This window comes from Megascapheus bottae, chromosome 11 (assembly GCF_031878675.1).
Source record: "Megascapheus bottae isolate mThoBot1 chromosome 11, mThoBot2.hap1, whole genome shotgun sequence".
Lineage (NCBI taxonomy): Eukaryota > Metazoa > Chordata > Mammalia > Rodentia > Geomyidae > Megascapheus > Megascapheus bottae.
The window spans coordinates 58189063-58211349 of record NC_143519.1 but is presented as its reverse complement, the minus strand read 5'-3'; the positions used below and the strand labels follow the sequence as shown (position 1 = coordinate 58211349).

Sequence of the window (22287 nt, the reverse complement as noted above, 5' to 3'; positions counted from 1 at the left end):
TAGAAAAAAAGCCGGAAGTGGTGCTAAGGCTCAAGTGGTAGAGCTCTAGCCTTGAGGAAGTCCAAGGATAGTGCTCAGGCCCTAAGCCCAAGCCCAGGACTGTCAAGAAAAAAAAAATGAGGTCCCCATTCATCGGATCATTCTAAATCTTTTGTGGAAACAGTTCAGAACCATGAGGATTTAAATGACTAACAGCAACAGCAAGGCCAGAATTTGGTCTTATATACTCTACGTAGTTTTGGGGAAACGTGTAGTTTTTAACTATTGCTATGTTTTACATGCAAATTTGACATCTGACTTGACTCAAGGGCCAGAAATTTCAGCAGGATTATATTTTTATCAGGCTTTTTAAAACAGTGGAATCTATTTAATCCAACTATGAGTTAAAGAATAGTTATAGCAACAAAAGAAGAAATTTGTAGCTTAGTCTTACCATTGAAAAGAATTATAGCTTTATCCAACAAAAAGTCTTCATGAATTTACATATTTTTGAGTGTCACTAACTTCTGAGAGGTAAAAGGAATGAGGGTATAGGAAAGCCACTTTCTAAAGCAGTTTTGGCTAATGGTGTTTTTCTTGGTTTCCAGCTAGGGAATAAATTGATGTTTTTTTCTTCAGATAATGACAGTTTAATGCAGCAATTAACATTAAATCATGAGAGCTTTTCATCACTATCCTTGATTAATAATCTGAGTGTTCTCGTTCCTATCAGCTAGTTGCTCAGTTAAAATTGCAGTATCTTTTTTTTTTGCTATCAAATTCTTACTGGTAATTTTAATATAATTTGTTTGAGAAAGGAGATGGAGACAGAGCATTTGTGCCAAGGACATCACAGTTCTTTTTAATACTTTGTAAGTTGATTTTTACTACTTTTTCTTTGTTCTTATGATATTTCTTCCCATCTCTTAAAAATAGTTCCAGGATCTCACAAAGTTAGGAGTTAGAACAATAGTGGGTCATTCTGCTCTTTGCTCCACAAAGTTTTTGGTATATGCCCTTGTACTAATAATATGATGTAGAAAATTTAGCACAGAAGCACACAAAAGAAAAAAGTACAAAATTTCATTGATTAGAGAAAATTATTGGTAATGCCTAGTAAATAACTTTGTACAAAATAGTTCACTATATAAATAGCTTTGAACCCATGCATACTATATAATAAACATATTTGTTGTTTCTAAGCCACATTTTCTGTGTGTGTGTGTGTGTGTGTGTGTTTGTGTTTTTGTGCACCTTGAACTCCAGGTGTGGGCACTTGATTCCTGAGCTTCTTTTTCTCAGTGCTAGTGCTCTACGACTTGAATCACAATAGTGTATTGGAGGTTAGAGTTTCATGATCTTCCCTGCTTAGTCCAAGTTCCATTCCATCCTCAGATATCAGACTTCTGAGTAGCTGGTATTACTATGAACCGCCAGCACCAGGATCTAAGCTACGTTTTTTTTTTTTAAGCTAGAGATTATAAAAATGATGTACTATAACCATTTACCTTGGCTTCCAGGATTGGGATATATGATTTTTTTCTTTGAGGGCACACAGTTGTTGCGTACATCTTGGATCACTTTTGCTGTATGAGAACCACTTCATCCCAGTGAAAAAAGATAATTCCACAAATGGCCCCAGTTCTGTGTTTCCCTTAATTTAAAATCGATATCTCTTTTTCTTAATCATTACAAAATCTGTTTTTCCATTAATTACATTTGGCATAATAATTTTAAGGAGACAGAAAATTTTCTTGCTTTTTAAAGATTTTTAAAGTGATTGTTTCTTTAATATTCCTCAAGGTATAAATTATGTTTCCTGTCAAACCAAAGGCCATATTGGCAGAAAAGTTATTCCTTGCAGGCTTGCTTTATATAGTTGGATCTGAAATTTTTGGAGTTGTGTTACTTGATTATAATGTCAGTACTACTCATAATGAAGATTTAGATATTCTGAAGGCATACATGTTCTTGGATGATTTTAGCCTATGAGGTTTGGGGAGAGAAGAAGGAAATAAAACACAGTTTATAAAGGAAAGATTTCGTGAATATATTTCTACTCTGATTTAAGGCTAGAGTTATATTAAGATAAAAATAGCTCAAAAAGATTTAACAAAAAGTTAAACATTTTAATGATTCAAACTTAATAAGGTAGGGAGGTTTAATGATTCAAACTTAATAGGGAAGGGAGGTAAGAATTACTATCTTTTTAGGAAGCCATAGGTTAGATATTTTTTATCAGAAATGTTTGGGATCTGAAGATTTTTATTTCTTGGTACCAGTATTCAAGGCTTGAGCATTGTTCCTGAGCTTTTGTCCCTCCAGGATAGTGCTCTGCCATTTGAACTGTAGCTTCACTTACGTCTTTTTTGGTGGTTAATTGAAGGTATAGAGTCTCAGGCACCTTGCTGTCCTGGCTGAATTTAAACTACATTTCTCAGATAGCCTCCAGAGTAGCTAGGGTTACATAGGTGTGAGCCCACTGGTGCCTTGCTAGAAGTATTCTAGATTTCAGAATTATTTTTTTATTTTTGAAATACTTGTTTATACATAATGAAGTAGCTTGATGGTGGTATTATGCTTAAACATGAAAGTCATTTATGTTTCATATACACACCACTGGAAAGTAATGATACATTATATCTTGATCAATGTTGCTCCCTTTCCCGTCTTCCTCTCCTCCTTCCTCTCCCCCTCCCCCTCCCTCTCTGCCCTCTCCCTCTGCCCTCTCCCTCCTCTCCCTCCCTCCCTTCCTTCCTTTCTTCCTTCCTTTCCCTCTCATGCTCTCTCTTTCCTTATCTACCTCTTTAATTTTGTTTACAGTGAGATGAGTGCTGTTACACCATGGTAGACTGAAACCATAACCAAAATACATCCTTTCTCCTTATTTTGTTCAGATATTTTGTCACAGTGATAAATCTTAGCACCTCTGGTATATCATCGATATTCTTTGAGTTTCAGAGCTTATTGCAATGTTGTAAGTGATTTGTAGATTTTCCTGGATTGGTTTAATTTTGCTGTCATTAAAAGAAGCCACCTAAAAAGTTTGAGGTAAAGATTTTAAAGGTTTAAAATTTTTTAATTTTTAACCATAATTACTCTCATTATCATGTACATGGTGATGGTATTAGCCCAAAGTAATAATCTTTCTTAAAGTATGCCTTTGCATGGGAGTAAACATTTGCTACTGTAGACTTCCTTCTGTTATGCACACTCTCCAGTAAAATAGGGATTCTGGCCAAAAAGGACATAATAAAGAGAAAAAGAAGTCAGTAGAAAGGAGCATGAGCCATAGATGATCCTAATTTTGGAATTAACTGGTAAGGGCTTTTAAATACATTGAAGGGACTTCAGTTTCTGATCTTACCCTAGAGGAATGGAAGTAACTTCGATCCATAGAAGAAAAAAAGCTGAACAAACTAAAAACCAGTTTTCCCCAATCCAGAGAACTGGTGTGAAAGAACAAATTGTTGCTCAAAATTGGAGAGGGAGATGCAGAACATTAAGCAGAGATCCATGGTTCACCTGTGGATTGAACCTGGGCTGGAAAACATGAATTGTAATTGACACCTTGCTGGAGGCTTAGCAAGGACAAGTTTGAGACTTCAAAGTTTTGAGGTGGGGGCAGTCACAATGGGGGCTCCCACACTTTTGTATGTTTACTCCCAGGGCCCCTACTTGGTTCTCACAGTGAAAAATGGTTGGCTGTTAATAACAGAAGAAAAAAAGTAGCAATTTTGAAAAAAGCCCCGAACTTTCTACTCTTCTTAACATACTCACCCCGAAAAGAAGTTATTTAACAATTCAGATTTACCAGACCTTATGGCATCCCTGGAGGAAGGAAAGTACCCAATTGTATACTTGTCTGCCCAGGAACTTTTCCACTGTGTCATGTGTACCCAATTTCTTCTATCCATAATGTCATGGTTAGCTTTCACCACACACAAAAAAGTATAAAAAGATACATCCTTTAATTATTAAAAGATAATCCTGTAATCCTAGCTATTCAGAAATCATAATCATGAGATAGGAGAATCGTGGTTTGAAACCAATTGGGGCAGGGAAGTCTGTGAGACTCTGGTCTCCAGTTAGACTTAAAAAGCAGAAGTGGAGCTGCGGTTTAAGTGGTAGAGCCTTGCATACAAAATCTAAGAAACAAGTACCCAGGCTCTGAGTTCAAGCCCAAGCACCAGTACATCCTCCTCCTTTGCCCAGAAGTTTGGGGTAGAGGGAAAGGGGTGAACACAGTTTGAAAAGATAATAGCAAGCATGAGAACCATATTTATTTATGGCAAGGATAGTAGAATTGTCAGGTTTGGAATCATTATGGTTGCTATGCTAAGGGCCCTAATGAATATAGGAAGCATGTAAAACCAGATGGATACTATGTGAAAGATGGAAATTTATGTAAATTTTTTTGTGGTACTGGGTTTGAATTAAAGATTCTGTGCTTGCTAGATAGGCGCTCTATCATGTGAGCTAGTTCTTTTTGCTTTGGTTATCTTTCAAATAGTCTTGTTTTTGTTTGTTTGTTTTCCCCTTCTTCTAAGCTAATCTAGAATGTGACTCTTGTGTTTATACTTCCCATATATTCGATTGCTAGGAACATATTGCCGGACTGGCCTAAAAGTGGAATCTTTCTGATCTCTGCTTTTCAATTTTCTGGGATTACAGGTATGCGCCACCATGCTCTGATACCAGATAAAAATTGTAAATCAAATGTCTTGATGTGGGAAAGCTGAACAACTTGTGTGAAGAAATGAGAATGTCAGCAGGACAATAGAAGCTACTTTTTAAAACAGTAGAACTATATCAGAAAGGAAAAATTCAGAACCAGGTGCTGGTGGTTTATGCCTGTAATCCTTGCTACTAGGAAGGATAAATCTGGAGGATTGAGGTTCAAAGCCAGAAAACTGGAGGATCAACGTCAAAGTCAGTTCAGGCAGAAAAATTCATTAGGCTCTCTCTCTAAAATAATCAGCAAAAAAAGCAGGACTAGTGGCATGGCTCAAACAATAGAGCCATGTGTAAGTGCAAGGCCCTGGGTTCAGATATCTCTGCCATAGAAAAAGAAAGAAAAGAGGAAGGATTCGATTGAACCTAACAAATGATGTAAATTCAATTGATGAGCCTAACAGAAGATGAGACAGAATAAAGTGACCAATGAACTTAGAATTCAATAGAATTATACAGATTAATACACAGGGGAAATTAGTTAATTTGGGTACTTTAAAACATCCAAAGTATCTTAAAGAACTGAAAATTGACCTTGCCTATGATCTCGCCATACCACTCCTGAACATCATTACCCAAAATACGATAAGGACACCTGCCCAGCTATGTTCATCTCTGCACTATTCACAATAGCCAGGAGATGGAAACAGTCCAGATGCCCTACTGCAGAGGAATGGATACAGAAAATGTGGTGTATACATACACCACACATATATATATATATATATATGTATGTATACACACACACACACACACACACAATGGAATTCTACATAGCCAACAGACAAGATAAAATAATGGCATTTGCAGGGAAGTGGATGAATCTAGAGCGAATCATGTTCAGTGAGACAAGACCAAAGGAATAAAAGGCGTATGGTATCCTTAATAAGTGGCTATTAGATCCAAACAGGACAAGAGTGAGGACTCAATGTTTGCGTATCCAATGCTATGGACATGGTATTGGAAATACAAACATAACTACATAGACGTAAAAATTTATGAGTCTATAGACATAATGTTTTATTACATAGATTAATATGTATCTATGACATACAAACCCTCACCCTAATTTTAATTATGTTCTGAAATCTAAGTGCCAGTGATTGTATATAGAGAGTCCCTTCTTGAATACTTGTTTGTTAAATATGTCCTTTGAAATATGTAAAAATCAATGTTAATAAATTCTTTAATAAAAAATCCAGAGTACAGGGCAATATCAGATGATCTAACACATATAATCCCAACAAAGGTAAGTACAGAAGAGAACAAATTGTGGTCGAGGTTTTAGAACATGGATGATACCTGTTGACCAACAGGTAAATCTCATAGCGTCAGATTACAAAAACTCAAACTGAACAAAAAGAAGATAAGAGAAAAAAAAGTAAGGGAAAACATGTAGATTACATATGGGAAGGGAGAGACTATGGAATGACTACTAAATTTTCTTCAGAAGCCATAGAAACCAAATTTTATTCTTAATGAAAGCAGCCTCTGAAAATGAAAGCAAAAAGTCTTTTTGTAGAAAAGATTAAAGTTTATAATCTCTTTTTTTTTTTTTTTTTTTTTTTTGCCAGTCCTGGGCTTGAGCACTGTCCTTGGACTTTCTCAAGGCTAGAGCTGTACCACTTGAGCCTCAGCACCACTTCCGGCTTTTTTTTTTTTCCTATGTATGTGGTACCAAGGAATCGAACCCGGGTCTTCGTGCATGCTAGGCAAGCACTTTAACCACTAGGCCAAACTCCCGGCCCCAGTTTATAATCTATTTGACAATAAAATAAATGATATTAGGAGCTATGAGGGCCCAATGGGGTAGATTGAATTATATTATTGTTTACAATGTTTATGAAATACTGTATTACTTGAAAGTAGATTATGATTAATTAAGATACTCATTGTGGCCAGGCACAGTAGCTCACACCTGTAATCCTATCTACTCAGAAGGCTGAGATCTGAGGATCTCAGCTCCAAGGTTAAAAAACTTTTCTGCCTAGGTAGTAAAGTCCATGAGTCTCCAATTAACCAGCAAGAGGCTGAAAGTAAGACTCAAGTGTTAGAGCACCAGCTGTGGAAAAAGCCAAGTAAGAATTCAGGCCCCAGTTCTGGCAGGCATTCTCATGCACACACCCCCATACACAAAATAACACTGATAAAATGGAGTTGTAAAATGATTGATTTTCAGCTGGGCGCGATGGCTCACGCCTGTAATCCTAGCTTCTCAGAAAGCTGAAATCTGATGATCACAGTTCAAAGCCAGCCTAGGCACTAAAGTTCAAGAAACTCTTATCTCCAATTAACCACCAGAAAACTGGAAGTGTCCCTATAGCTCAAGGGGTAGGATGGTAGCCCTGAGCTGGAGAGCTCAGGGCCAGGGCCCAGGCCCAGAGTTCAAGCCCCAAGACCAACAACAACAAAAAAATGATTTTCCTGGAAGACAAGAAAAAAAGAAACAAAAATGGAAGGGGAAAAAAATAGAACAAATGAGCTGGGCGCGGTGGCTTGTGCCTGTAATCCTAGCTACTCAGGAGGCTGAGATCTGAGGATCGAGGCTCAAAGGCAGCCTGGGCACTAAAGAACCTGAGATTCTTATCTCCAGTTAACCTCTAGAACAGGAAGTGGAGCTTGGCTCAACGGTAGGGTGGTAGCCTTGAGCAGAAGAGATCAGGGACAGTGCCCAGCCCCAGAGTTCAAACTCCATGACCCACAAAACAAAACAAAACAAAAATCCCTGACAGCCATTCATCTGTACTCATTCATAGGCATGAATAAGATTTCCTTGTAAGAATGTATCAAAGTCTGACTATATTTCCCTTTTTTTGGTTCTTTTGTTTTTTGAAATCTTAACAAAGCTGCTATAAATGTACCCAGGTTTTTGTACATGAACATTAACTTTCTGTTGTCTGTTAACTTGCTGTGAGTACAGTGCTGCATCACCTGTAAGCTTATGCATAGCTTTCTAAGAAAACACTTGCTCCAGGGTGGCTGTACCATTGGGTTCCTATTAGCAGTGCATGATTGCCAAGTCTTTGCCAGCCTTTAGTGTTTTCCGTACCTTTTTTTTCCAGTCATTCTAATAGGAGTATGGTAGGATCTTAAGGTTTCAATTTGCATTTCCCTAAAGGTTAGTGACATTGATTATGTGCTTATCTGTCATACCTATGTCTGTTCAGATATTTTGCCCATTTTTTTAAAATTGGGTTTTGTTACTTCTGAGTTTTTTTATACATTCCAGGTATCTTGATGGGTACATGATTTGTACATATTGTATTTTCTCCCATATATAACTTTTTCTCCCAAATTTATTATCAGTATTTTGCAGAACAAAAAAAAAAACCATTAATGAAGTCCATTGGTTAGTGTTTGCTTGTTTTATGGATTTGACTTTCATTGTTATGTTTATGAATTATTTGCTTGATTCTAGGTCACAGAAATCTGTTTTTCTAAAAAAAATGTAGTTTTTTGTTATACATTGAGATCTGTGGCCCATTCTGAAATTTCATATAAGATATAAAGTTTGTGTGTCTTTTAATGGATATTCAGTTCTTTCACTATTCATTGAAAAAACTGTCACTATTAAATTTCCTCTGTGAAAAATCAATTGGCCAAATTTGTGAGGTATATTTCTGGACTGTTTTGTCTATTCCATTGGTCTGCTTGCTCTTTTGCTAGCAAATACCAAACCATCTGGATTACTATGAATTTATAACAAGTCTTAAAATTAGGTAGCCTAAATTTAGTATTTTAAAAACACCAGATTATGTACTAGAAATCAGTGAATTATGTAATATACAAACATATTTGAATAAAGTTACATATTAAAAACTTAAAAAATAGAACAAATGCCCAGGTGGTAGAATTAAACCCATCTATATCAATAATTTCTTTAAACCGAAACATTTAGACACTTCCTAAGAGATTATCAGCTAAATAAGACAAAGATACATGCATGTAAGACTGAGGCCAAGATTTAAAGAAAATTATGAGGGCCAGGTACTGATGGCTCACACCTGTAATCCTAGCTACTCAGGAGGCTGAGGATCATAGTTTGAAGCCAGACTGGGCAAGAAAGTACATGAGACTCTTATCTCCATTTAAGCAACACAAGAGCTGGAAGTGGAGCTGTGGCTCAGGTGTTAGCTCTGAGCACAAAAGCTCAGGCACAGCAAAAAAGAAAAAATACTCAAGAACATTAACAATCTTAGATGTACATACATCTAGTAAGAGGATTCCAAAGTACATGAAATAAAAATAAGTAGAACTAAAAGGAGAACTGGGGCCCGGGAGTTTGGCCTAGCGGTTAAAGTGCTTGCCTAGCATGCACAAAGACCCGGGTTCGATTCCTCGGTATCCCACATACACAACCAAGCCGGAAGTGGCAGAGACGAGACACAACCAAGCCGGAAGTGACAGAGACGAGACTGCAACAAGCGACAGAGAGCGAAAGCAAGCAAGCGGAGCCCAACCGAGTGGTGGCCGGAGCGAGCGGGGCCGGAGCGAGCAGGGCCGGAGCGTGCGGGAGCGAGCTGAGCCAGAGCCAGTGAGGCCGGAGCGAGAAGGGGCCGGAGCGAGAAGGGGCCGGAGCGAGAAGGGGCCGGAGTGAGCGGGGCCGGAGCGAGAGGGACCGGAGTGAGCGGGGCCGGAGCGAGAGGGACCGGAGCAAGCGGGGCCGGAGCGAGTGGGGCCAGAAAGAGAGAGAGAAGGGGGCCAAAAAAAAAAAAAAAAGAACTAAAAGGAGAACTAGATAAGCTCAAAATCATATTTGGAACTTATCTATTTTTAATAGGTAATAACTCCTTAATAATTGAATGAACATGTTGACAAAAAAAATTCTAAGACTATGGAGGGTGTGGATAATATAGTCAGATTACTTGGCATAATTACTCTTTATATTCTAAAACCCCGAACTGTTGCATATACATTCCCATTGAACATTCACAAAGATGGAACATATATATGTTAGGGCATTAAACGATAACTTTGAGAAAAGATTAATAGAGTATGCTGATATGAGGTATTCATAATTGTTCAAATGATTCTTAAATGATAAAAAAATCAGATACTATCTTTAAATATTCCTTGGATCAAAGAATTCAAAGGGAAATTAGTAGCTGTTTCAATAGGTGAACACAAAATACTAGTGTATTTGTGGGATTTTAGTTAAAAAAGTGATTAGAGGGAAATTTGTAGGTTTAACCACTTATATTAGAAAAGAAAGAAGGTTCAAAATCATGAGCACCTTCCTCAGGTGAGCTCTTATTTTTGCTCAGCAGTGCTGCCATCGTTTCTACATTAATTACCTTTTGCACTTAGAGTGCCTACTTAATTTCTTTTCACCTCATACTTCTACCCTGACTACGTGAAGAAATGTTGACATCCCTTGCTGACTGATCAACCCAGTATCAGGCCTCTGATCCAGAGCATCTTGCTTACCACCCTCTACCCAACTCCTATTTAGATAGATCATCTCCTCTCCTGCACCCTGAACCCCATGCCCCTGCTCACTCCAAGACTACATTCACCTTTTCTCCACGTCATCTTTGCCACCTCATTCAGCATTTTTACCATCAAACACAACATAGAGAAATGTCCCAGATCACTCCACCTCTCAGATCAAACTATCCCTGCCACTCAAATTTCTTGTTACCCTGCACAGCAGGAGTCCTTTGATAGCTTTTTATTTCCACCACCTCTGCCTCCCTCATTATCTCTTGTCTCTCTTACAGTTTTGTGCTTATCAGCATTACCAGTGACTTCTAGGTTGCTAATGCCCCATTTTCAGTCTCGTTAGTTGATCACATCAAGTATTTGATTCACTAGTAACTTCCTCTCCATGGATCTATTATCTTTACCTGCCTTCTGGACCACATCACTTTGATGTTTCTCCTGCCTCAAAAGCGGTTCTTTCTTTCTTAGTCTCCTGTGCTGAGCTTCCCAACCTCTCTGTGTTAGAGTGCTTCCAAGCTCAGTAATTAGAACTCATCTGCTTGCTCTCATTCCCTTGGTGAGTTGATGGAGCCCTTCAATTTAGACCTTTGCTTCTGACCTCACATCTAGACTTCAAGTTCATGTATACAGCTGCCTATTCAATATTTTCTCTTGGGCTTTTCATAGGCATCTAAAACTGAACTTTCCTCTCCCTCCCCTTTCCCCAGGTCTGTCTTACCAAATGAGAACTCTATTCTTCCAAGTTTTTTTGTGTGTTATCTCCTCTTTCTCTGACACCAGACATCCAGTCCCATAGTAAATGAGATTAGTTATCTTCAGAATATGTGCCTAATCTGTACATTTGATTATTCCACCACTACCATGATTCTAGTCTCAAGGCAGCTATTACCTGTCACCTGCTCAGGAGTTGAGTCCCTGTTCCTACTCTCCAAAAGGGTGAGTCATGTTTCTTTGCACTCACTCACTGCGTTTCTGTTTTCTCTCTGGATGATTCTTCCCCAAAATCTACTGACACGGAGGCCTCTTTATGTCTGTCAGTTCTTACACTTTACCAGAGAGGACTTTGGTGACCACCTGAGCACCCCTCGCTTCTGCGCTTCTCTGGTATCCCACTGCTTTATTGACTTCACAGCACTTGTTTTCTCCTGACATAGTTCCTGTTGGTTTATTGTGTTTCCCTGGTGCTCCTCATGAGACTGGCTGTACTCACAGCTGTTTCTTCAAGCTGCTCATACTCTGCCTCACTGCCCACTTGATGAATGCTTGACCAACAGCTGACTGTGCTGAGAATCAGTGTTATCTTAGTTCTGTAGAAATGCTTTGCCTTGCAAAGAAGTTCACTGTGGATAACATTTTTACTTTGGGGGTTTTCTGTACTTTCTACCATGTGCTTGTATTACTTTTATTATTGGAATGTGAATAGTAGATGACTTTTATTGGATTTTGTCCATTTTTTCCTAACACTTTCCTATGTTTTCTATACTTTTTTACAACAAATACAAATTGCTTTGAGATTGAAGAAAATAAGACTTTAAAAAAGAAAGAAAAATATGAGAAAGGGTATTAGTGAGAAGTAATGCACCCACTACCTGACAAACGTAACTGGAACCCCTCTATATATTAGCCCAACAGTAAAATACAATTAAAAAAAAAAGAAAAAAAACCTCATAGCCCAATAATTATAACTTGTTAAGTGGAATTCAGTAGCAACTATACATAATAAAACATACAACAGTTTCCCTTTTTGACTCTGTTTTGAAATGATTTCAGACTTATCAAAATGTTCAAAAATAATGTAAAGGATTTCCATAAGTGTTTACCCCAGTTTCTCAGATATAGACTATATTTATGTTTTCAGAGACTTCTTTCCTCTCCATATTCTGTCTTGTTAGTCTGCTTCCATCTGAAGTAGTTCCTTCGTCTTCCTTTGCCTTCTGTGTTCCCAAAGATTTTACAGAGAACCAACCATTGACTTTGTGGGATGTGACTGGATGTTGATTTTCAAGTCTCCTCGTGATTGGACAGTGGGGTAGTGACAGAACTGTTACAGGTGATGTGCTGTCTCTTTTCGAGGTATAATAGAAGCTTGTCTTATAACACGTTGCTTCTTCCAGGTGGCTGAGTAGGTTTTTCTTTTTTTAATATATTTTATTGTAATTAATAGAAAGGTTACATTATATTCACCAGATAGAAGGTGCATTACTTCACAAACATTACTACCCCTTCTCATGTTTTTGTCCCCATTTCCATCCCCCACCCCCTCCCTTGAGTAGGTTTTTCTAACGTGAAGTTTTCCCCTAGTTAATGCATATCAACAAATGAGGAGTCTCAGTATCTGCTGATGCTTCTTGCCTGAAACAATTTGCTATGGGTGGCACAGCATCATAGTTTGAGTCATTTCATAATTTACTTTCACACTTATTAGTTGGCATAAATGTATTTCTCTTTTTCATTTCAGTGTGGACTGGTAGATGTCTTTTAATTCTGTAGATTATAATCCATTCATTAGCTCCATTTTATCTATGTTGTATTGTTTTTTTGTTTGTTTGGTGGTACTAAGGTTTGAACTTTTGGCCCTAGTACCAGCCTTTTCAAATAAGGTCTCACATTTTTGACTGAGCTAGCCTGGCTCTTTCCATTTTGCTGGGATGATAGTCACTTTACCACATACCCAGCTTTTATTGAAGTCTCACAAACTTTTTACAAAATTGGTCTCAAACCACAAGTCTCTTATCTCTGCTATTCAGATAGCTAGGGACGAGCCATCAAGCTCAGTTAATACTTCTGTTTGATGCTCACATTTCCCCCAAATTTGGCCAATACAACCCTTTCTGCCTAGGGCCTGGGTCTCTTTTAGCAGGTTCTGACTAATCTTGAACTTATACAATATATTTTAGACTCATTTTATATTTTTCTACCTTTAGCCCTAGATTTTGTCCCTTTTCCCAAGGAAACTGATTCTTCTAGTGGAAAATGAAAAACCTAAATCTTGACCAACCAGGATATAGGTACTACTCTTACACCTAAAAAAGAATTCACATCTGTATGCACTCTTAAAGAATTCGGTCAAGTATAAGAGGAGAACACAAAAATAAGTGTGATGGTAAATAGTAGGAAAGTCCAAAATGATTTGACAGGGGGTGAACTTTGGACAGTCCTGAAGAGAGTGAATTGCAAATTCAAAGAGCAGTTTCAATCCTGCTGGGATTTTGCTGCCTCCAGAAGAGGAAGAAAGGGCATTTCAGGCAAAGAGAACAAAATGTGCAGATTGTAGTTCTCTTATTTTTTTGCCTAAGTGGACTGTCTTGAATATAGATCAATATGCTGATTGGCATAACTTAAGTCACTGAATGCCTTCGACTGAAACCAATTGTTGGCAACTAAAGGCTGATGTTTTATATATTTTGAAATGTTTTTATTTTATTGGCTTTAATTTTGAATCCTTTCTTGATTCTTTTTAGTTTGGTTTACACACAATGAACTATAATACAGGAAAGAAAACAAACCTAAGTTTTTTGTGCCTTAAGGTTGGAGAGAAAGTATAAATTATTCTTGCCTACCCTTAAGGCCATGGGAGAAAAATGAGATACATATATTATATATCACCCATCATAAAGATTTAGGTTTTGTCCAAGAAAAGGATTCATATATGACAACTTGATTGTTTCCAATAAATCTTCACTTTTACATACAGTTGAAAACCTACATGTTTTATGCTTTGGCAATTTGGTGATATACTTCTCAACTTGACATACTTGGATATGAAAGAGTTACACATCAGTGACAGAAAACATGTTATTTATTTGTGCTTCTATAGCATCTAGCAGTGAGTACAGGGTTGTTCTCAACAAGAGTTACTATGCTCTGAGAACGCTCCTGAAACTTTTGCAGGAGACTGGTGCTGTAGTCCCATCCTGAGGAAGCACTCTTCTCCCAGTAATAGATCCACTTTCCTCCTGGTGATAGATATATTTCTCTCTATGTGCTGTCCCTGTGACATAGGGTTATGCATAGCTAAAGGAGAAGGGGTAAGACTTTTGAAGCTATACTGAAAAGAGTGTTGAACTATGAGTGGTGAAGTTAAAAACAAAATTTGGGTTTCTTTGTGCCACAGTTCAAAAATAATTGACACTCACATAGAAACATTTGGATCATAGTACTCATCTATAAATTACTCAGCATTTTCTAAGTGTGTTTCATAAAACAATTTATAAAAGTAATTACCATTAGATTTTTCCAGCCTTGGTCCTTTTTTTTAAAAGTGGTATGCTAGAGGCTTTTCTTGCAGATTCCTTATGAACATCGGCCTTTTAAAGATTTGAAGATGCCCTAAAGGCATAGCAACATATTTAGTCTACTTAATTTAATGTTGCCCAAACTTCTTTACAGAGGAAGAATCCATTGGCTGTATACTTATTAATAAGAAGACAGGCAATGGTCTAGATAACAGCGTTGTTGAGCTTTATCTTAGCACATGCAGTACAGGGATCAAAGCCATAGTTCACACCTTAGAGAGCTTAGGTAGAGAGAAAAGGAGTTATGTGAATCTGGGAATCTATGGAATCTGGGAAAGAGAGCAAATTTGACTTTGTTGTTGTTATTGATCATGGGGCTTGAACTCTGGGCCTGGGCATTGTCCCTGAGCATTACAGCTCAAGGCTAGCACTCTGTCACTTGAGCCACAGAACCACTTCTGGTTTTCTGGTGGTGAATTGGAGATAAGAATCTCACGGACTTGGGGCTAGGAGTTTGGCCTAGTGGTAGAGAATTTGCCTAGCATGCAGGAAGACCCAGGTTCAATTCCTTGGTACTACATACATAGAAAAAAAGCTGGAAGTGGTGCTGAGGCTGGAGTGGTAGAGCTCTAGCCTTGAGAAATCCCGAGGACAGTGCTTAGGCCCTGAATTCAAGCCCAGGACTGGCAAAAAAAAAATCTCACGGGCTTTTGTGCCTGGGCTGGCTTTGAACTGAGATCCTCAGATTTCAGCCTCCTGAGTAGTTAGGATTACAGATGTAAGCCACCAGTGCCCGGCTTACCAGCCCGTTCTGTATCCTAAGGGTAGGTTTTAAGTTAACCAGAGCATGACTCAGCTTGTACTTTTTTTCATTTACTACCAAATCTTTTTCTGAGTGCCTGCTATAAGAAGCTGTATATACTCTAGCCACTAGGAATTGGCCAAGTACTGACAGAACAGGAAAGAGTGCTTGTCTTCATGAATCATACACTTTATGGAGGGAGACAGACCAGAAACAACCTTAGTACATAAAAGTATGCACAGCGGATGTTACATGTTGTTGAATGCTAAAGATAAAAATGGAGTAGCAAAAGGAAAGTGTATAATTGTGTGTGTGTGTGCTCGCGCGTGTGTGTGTGTGTGTGTGTGTAATATGATTTAGATATGCTAGAGGTCTCAGAAGTAATATTTGGGTTATAGAGTTAGATGATGTAAAGATACCAGCAATGTGAAACCATGGAGCAGAAATCATGTAGACAAAAGGAAGAGAAAATTCGAAGGCCTGAGGGGCTATGCCCGTGTGTCTGACTAGTAGTAAGAAAGGCAGTATATGGGCGGTGAGATATGTGAAGGATACTGTTACAGAGGATAAGGCCCGGAGGGTAGGTGGAGCCAGAGCATGGAGGACCTGGAGCTGTTACATGCCCTTTGGCTTTCATCCTGAATGGAAGGGCCTTGAGAATGCAGAGGTGAGCCAGTAATCTCACTTGAATTTTGATAAGGTAGCTGTGGAAAATGAACTTGAGGGGCCGTGTGTCTAGGTAGAGCTTGTCTGACCAGTTCTTTGGCAGATAGTGAGTTTCTGGAGGCCAGCATGGGGTGGGAGAGAACAAGAGGAGTTAAGGGTGGCTACTAAGGCTGGAGTGTTAGGGACAGAAGGGCTGGAGTTGGCACTTTTCAAGAAGGGGAGGTGATGGGAAGAGTGGGCATGAAGTGGGGAGGAGAGAGGTTGAAGAATTCTGTTTCTGGCCTGGAAGTTTAAGTTGTATAGATGATGTGGAGTCATGTGGCATGTGAGTGGACAACCAGTGAAGAGGTCTGTCTGAAAGAAAAATGAGGCATCCACCTAGGCAAGATTGGGAGCAAGTGGACTGGGTGGGAGCCCAAAAGAAAATGGACAGGAAAGGATACAGGTTGGTATGTTAGTACACAATCCTATTACCTTTTCGTCGGTAGTTCTTAAAAGCACAGTTCTTGAGAATATTGAAACTCTAAACTTAGAAGTAGAAATAGGTAGTAAAAATAGAAATAGAATGGTTTTTTTTTCCCTAAAGCAACAACAAACTTGTGTGAAATACAAGAAGAGTCCAAGATCTTGACCCTGGGCTCCTGTAAAGTGACTCTGAATATAGGAAAGGAAGGAACAGAGAGAGAGGTGAGAGAGGAGAGCAGGTACAGGGATGGATGGTGGGCAGACCTGCCCTGAGGACAATGTGTGAAGCCCCAGTGCTAAATCTCCACAACTAGAAGATAGTCTGCCAAGCTGAGTGGACCCTTTTAGAGAGTGATAGAAAAAAACATGGCTGGAGCAGTAAGGAAGTATGAGGACAGGGACGTGGGCAGTCTGTAAACCTCTCAACGTCATGTTGAAAGTCTTAGCCTCTCACTGTCTCTTCCTTCCTTGCTTCCTTCCTTCCTTCCCTTCGTTCTTTTTGCAAGCTGTTATGTAATCCTCTGACAATCACTTGATTTTCTTTGTTACTTGCTGATCTGATTGTACACTTCCCTGGCTAACCAAAGCTAAATAAGGGCTTTGCCTACTTTTCCTTTCTTATAAGTCTGATCTAATTCAGTCATTGAAAAATAACTGAAATTCTTCTCATCACCTCATTCCCACTGGGATAGCCACTATCAAAAACCAGAAAGATAGGACCGGGAGTTTGGCCTAGTGGTAGCGTGCTTGCCTAGCATGCACGAAGACCTGGGCTCGATTCCTCGGTACCACATACATAGCAAAAAAGCCAGAAGTGGTGCTGTGGCTCAAGTGGGAGAGCCGTAGCCTTGAGAAAATCCAGGGACAGTGGGCCCTGAGCCCAAGCCCAGGACTGGGGAAGGAAACTCTCCTGCAGAGGAAAGGGAAAAAGAGACTCACCATACAGGATAAAAGATGGAGAGAGACTTTCGGTATGGAATGTGAAATTTTTATATTTTCTTCCAAGCCTTTTCGATTTAAAATTTAGTTTTGATAAAATATGACACAAATTTCACCATTATAACTATTTTTAGGTATGCAGTTCAGTAGTTTTAGAAAGTATGTGGTGCAGGTGGTCTCCCACTACCCAGCAAAACTGAAACTCTGTCATCTATTAAACAGCTCCCCATTCTGTTCTTCCTCCAGTTCCTGCCAATCACTATCCTGTTTCTGTATGAATTTGACTACTCCAGGTAGCTCCTGTCAATGAAGGCATATTGGTCCTTTGGTGATTGACTTGTTTTATATGATGTAGATAGAGTACCATGGCTCACATATATTGTTGCACCTGTCAGAATTCCTTGCTTTTTGACAGCTGAATGCTATTGCATGTATTTATTCATTCATCTGTTGATAGTCACATGGATTGCTTTCACCTCTTGGCTATCATGAACAACATGTCTTTGAAACATGAGTGTGTGCTAGTATTTAAGTCCACTTTTCTCTTCTAGATACTCAGAAGTGAAGTTGCTAGATCCCACAGTAATTTTGAGAAATTAGAATAGTGCTCTGTGCTTTGTGGACAGGGGAGGCTGGTGAAACATGTAATACAAGTGGAGAACTAAAAAATAGATAAGTTTTTCTTTCAGCTATTCTGCCACTTAGCAGCTAAAGGAATTAGATAGATTACCTTTCTGATGCTCAGTTCAATCATCTGGGAGATTGTTCAAGGGCTGAGCCTGTAGCACTGAACAGATAGGTGCGATTCCTGCTAGTATGGAGTTCACACTCATGGATTCCAGCAGCAAATACTGAAAGCAGCCTGAGAGCACACAAGAGCTGGTGTAAACTGCAGCTCACTACTTAGTCATCTGAGCAATAAACTTGAGTGAACTTTTCTCATTTGAGCAATAAATCAATAGGAAATGAAAATAAAAAATGATGAGTATCTCACTCCAATAAGTCCTTGCAGACACAGAGTAGACAATTATTAAATATTTGTTGACTAAATAAAAGATTGATATTGGGATTTGAAATTTTAGCATATTATGAGAAGTGCTGAATATATTTTTAGAACTCTGGGAGTTCTGTCTAACACTCAGAAGAAGGTAGAAATGAATCCAGCAGAAAAATTGATTGTTAGAGAGTGCTAGCCAGTGCTATGGAGCCCATTTCCAGGTAATAATGAGAAGGATTTCATGTCACTGGAAGGTCAGACACAATAGAAAATGTCAACTATTTCTGATCTTGAATGAGGTAAGGAGATGAATGTAAAGGCCAGCATGTTAACTAATCTTGAAGAATAAAAAACAAGTTTTAATTTTTAAAATTGCATTTATACCTGGAAAGTATAATGTAATAACTAATTGTATTTTCTTCTCTGAAGAAATCGCATGTGGTGAGCAGTTCATTCAGCAGCAGAGATTCTATACTGTCTGAACCATTTTGAAATGTCAGAAGCCCTGGACCATGACACTTTCTTTTTTCCATTCATTTGTCTGAGAGAGACCCTGTGGGTTGGCAGTGAGGACCACTGGTGTGACTGTCCAGAGGCCACTTCAGCAGCTTCTTAGCAGATGGCTTTCTCCCTTTCTTCTCGTCCACAGGCAAACATGCTGAGGACATATTTGGTGAGTTGTTTAATGAGGCTAACAACTTCTACATCAGAGCAAATTCTCTTCAAGACAGAATTGATCGCCTGGCTGTCAAAGTTACCCAGCTGGACTCCACAGTGGAAGAGGGTAGGTAATTGCATGAAAGCAGTGAGCTTGATGTGATGTCTACAAGACAGTAGTAATTAATTGCAGCATAATTACTGCTTCTTCCTTAGGGTAGTATGCTGACATTTATCTTGTCTTTTCCTGAAAGAATAGTGAGGGAAAACCTCACAACATTGGGTTAATTAGTGATGAAAGGATTCACATCTTGTCTACCTCATACTCTGTGCTCTTGTTTAAAAAGAACATTACAGATGAAATATTGGTTTCAAAGGCTCTTTGAGTGCATTCAGTATTAGAAAGCCTAATGTAGGCTACTGATAGTTATTTGTAAAATACTTTGAGCACATACCTATAATCTTAGCTACTCAGGAGGCTGAGATCTGACGGTTGCAATCTGAAACCAGCCGAGGCAAACGCATCCTTAAGACTCATTTTTCCAGTTAACCAGCAAAGAGCCAGAAATAGAAGTGTGGCTTAAGTGATACAGCACCAGCCAAGCAAACAAGCTGAGTGAGCATGAATCCCTGAGTTCAAACCCCTCCAGTGCTAGAGAGGGAAAAAAATCCTTTCTTACCTACAAGTCACAGAATCACTCCAAGGTATAACAGAATTAAGAGAAAGAGTCACAAGTCTGTCCTGCTCTAGAGTGAAGTTACATTAGGGTAGAGACCTGTGAATGATATAATTAATAACTAATGACAAGCATGAGTTGACTGGTAATAATTTTATTAAATTCCTGAAATCAGGACAGATTCAGCATAGTTGAAACCATGAGCAATTCTGATTTTTAAAAATGTGTTTTCAGTATTTTTTCAATGAAAGTCTGAAATTAGACTGGAAAAAAATTCCCCTCAAAATAAATATATTTACTTTGAGGAAAGTATTTTAGTATTTTACCTTTATGTAATGCTACTTAAATTTTTCTTATTGTTTTAAAAAGATCTTAGCATCTTATTTTCTATATTATACCTGCATAGTAGTATTGACTTCCAAATCAAAGTAGTAGATCCCCAAATATTAATTAGAAAAATTCAATGCTTTGGGAAAAGGGTCAGGTAAATGCAAGATGTCTAGTGCTTCTGATTATAAATAAGATAAGGTCTTAAGTGTGATCAACATTTTTTTCCTAAAGTTATTTGTGGAATTCCCCTCATTATTTTCAAAGATATGTTTGTTCATGTTAGGTCTTTTTTTCAATGGTCAAAATTAAATTAATGTTAATATTCACTATAGATGTTTGTGTGGTGTCTTGTAGCAACAAATAGAAAGCTAAAATATGCTGTTTAATCAGATTTTTAAGAATTTATTATTAAATAAAAATTTTAATAGCTGCTCCATCCATTCAGATAAAGAATTCTTAATGTTTTAAAGTAATCCTTCACTTGTAAAACTGGTGTCACAACTGATGTTTTAAATATTCACCTTAGTTTTTTCCTCTTCTTTTGAAATTAGAATACTTATGATAAAAATTTATACTGAAAAGGTTAATCTCCAGATTAAATATGATCAAATTTTACACCATGTATTATATCTTTAAAATCCCTTTCTAATCAAGATTTTACCTTACAGCGTTCTTTGGCCTAGATATTAGAATAAAAGAGACTCCTACCTGAAAGCTAGGGTTTTTATGCTCTGTTTTGGCCTTCTTTTCTGAAAAACCTTGGAAATGTCACTCAGCAACATGGAATCCAGCTTGAGTAGCCTAGTGGTTAAGAGGCTAATAGAACCAGTTTACCCACCTCAAGAAGATTATGTGAAGGCCAAATGAAATGTAAATTTAAGAAAAAATAAGGAGTCATGACTACCCGACTCTTTAGTGTAGGTTTATTTCATAGATAAAGCTGCTAGATTTTAATACCCATACATATGTCAAAAAGCTGTGCTTTCTTTTCTTAATGCCACTGTTAATATGACATTAAGCTTAATGTTATTTATATTTACATAGTTTTTACATAAGTACTTTCTATAAAATATTATACTTAAGCTGGAACTGTTGAATTAGTTCTCTCCTCTCCCCTGCTCCTTTCCAGGATACCAATTTCCCATTTCTGTGCATTTGCATGCCTGTTATATTGCTGTGCAATGTCTGAGAGGTGCCATTTAAATGAAGAATGATGCTCTGCTATTGGATTGAATTAAATGATTGTACAGCTGAAGATAACATAGTGGCTCACATCTATAAAGCTGGCTACTGGGGAGGCTGGGATTGGGAGGATCACAATTTGTGGCAAAAATCTCAACCAATAAAAGAATGGACACAGTGACCTGGCATCCCAGCTACATGGGAAGCATACATAGAAGGTCTTGGTCTAGATCAGCTCAGGTAGAAGCCAAGATTCTTTTATGAAACTAACAAGAGCAAAATGGACTTGGGGTGTAGCTTCAGGGAGAGAGTACCTACCAAGCAAGCATGAGGTCTGTAGGTCAAACCTCAATATTGCCAAAAATTTAAAAGTAAAACTGTTACATCAGAAGAACAGCTATCATTTTATAGAGAACACTGTTAAGCCTAAGAAGGAAAAACCATAGACATGCTATTTAAATGAACTAAAAAAACTACATGCTTATTCCAAGAAATGTTTAAGTTTGAATCAAATAATATTTATTTCTAAATAATTAAAAATATTTCTGAGTAAATCAACTATGGGAATTTTTCTCTAAATAGTATCACTACAGGATATCAACATGAAAAAAGCTTTCAAAAGTTCCACAGTCCAAGACCAACAGGTGGTTTCAAAGAACAGCATTCCCAACCCTGTTGCAGACATTTACAACCAGAGTGATAAGCCACCACCTCTGAACATCCTGACACCTTACAGGTATGGCCCACAGTGTCCCCAGAGCCTCAGAGGAGGCTGTGTGGAAAGAAAAATGGAGCTGGAAGCATGCAATGCATTGTATACAAAAACCCTTGATAGCTAATTTGGTTCAAGAAAGATTTCTCTCAGACTTTGAGAACAGTCATTGGAATATGATGACCAATGAGACTAATCACTGGTACAGAATCATTAGAAATTTTAATCATTTCAGGACATATATAGATTTACCAGAAAAAAGCATGAGCTCTTATATGGGGGCATCCATGGTAATGGGCATGATATGTAGCAGTTTTGTGTGTGGCTATACTTTTCCTTGTATTTCCAAAACTAACTCTGAATATAAGGACAGAACAATTCGTTATTATAAGATAGTGAAATACTTGCCTCCACTACAACAGCACAGAGATATTTGTTATTTAGTTTAGAGAAACATGCTGCTGCATTGA

The 22287-nt window shown here is 38.1% G+C and overlaps 1 protein-coding gene across 3 annotated transcripts in view; it reads left to right on the top strand.

Moving 5' to 3' along the window:
• The window catches only part of Wasf3 (WASP family member 3), a 130966-nt gene that overhangs the window by 86545 nt on the left and 22134 nt on the right, over positions 1–22287 (top strand). For all 3 annotated transcript variants that reach the window (XM_090342350.1, XM_090342351.1, XM_090342349.1), the window contains exons 4-5: positions 18909–19043; positions 21688–21841. In XM_090342350.1, coding sequence (XP_090198476.1) covers positions 18909–19043; positions 21688–21841 — 289 coding nt within the window. The remainder of the gene's footprint in view (positions 1–18908; positions 19044–21687; positions 21842–22287) is intronic.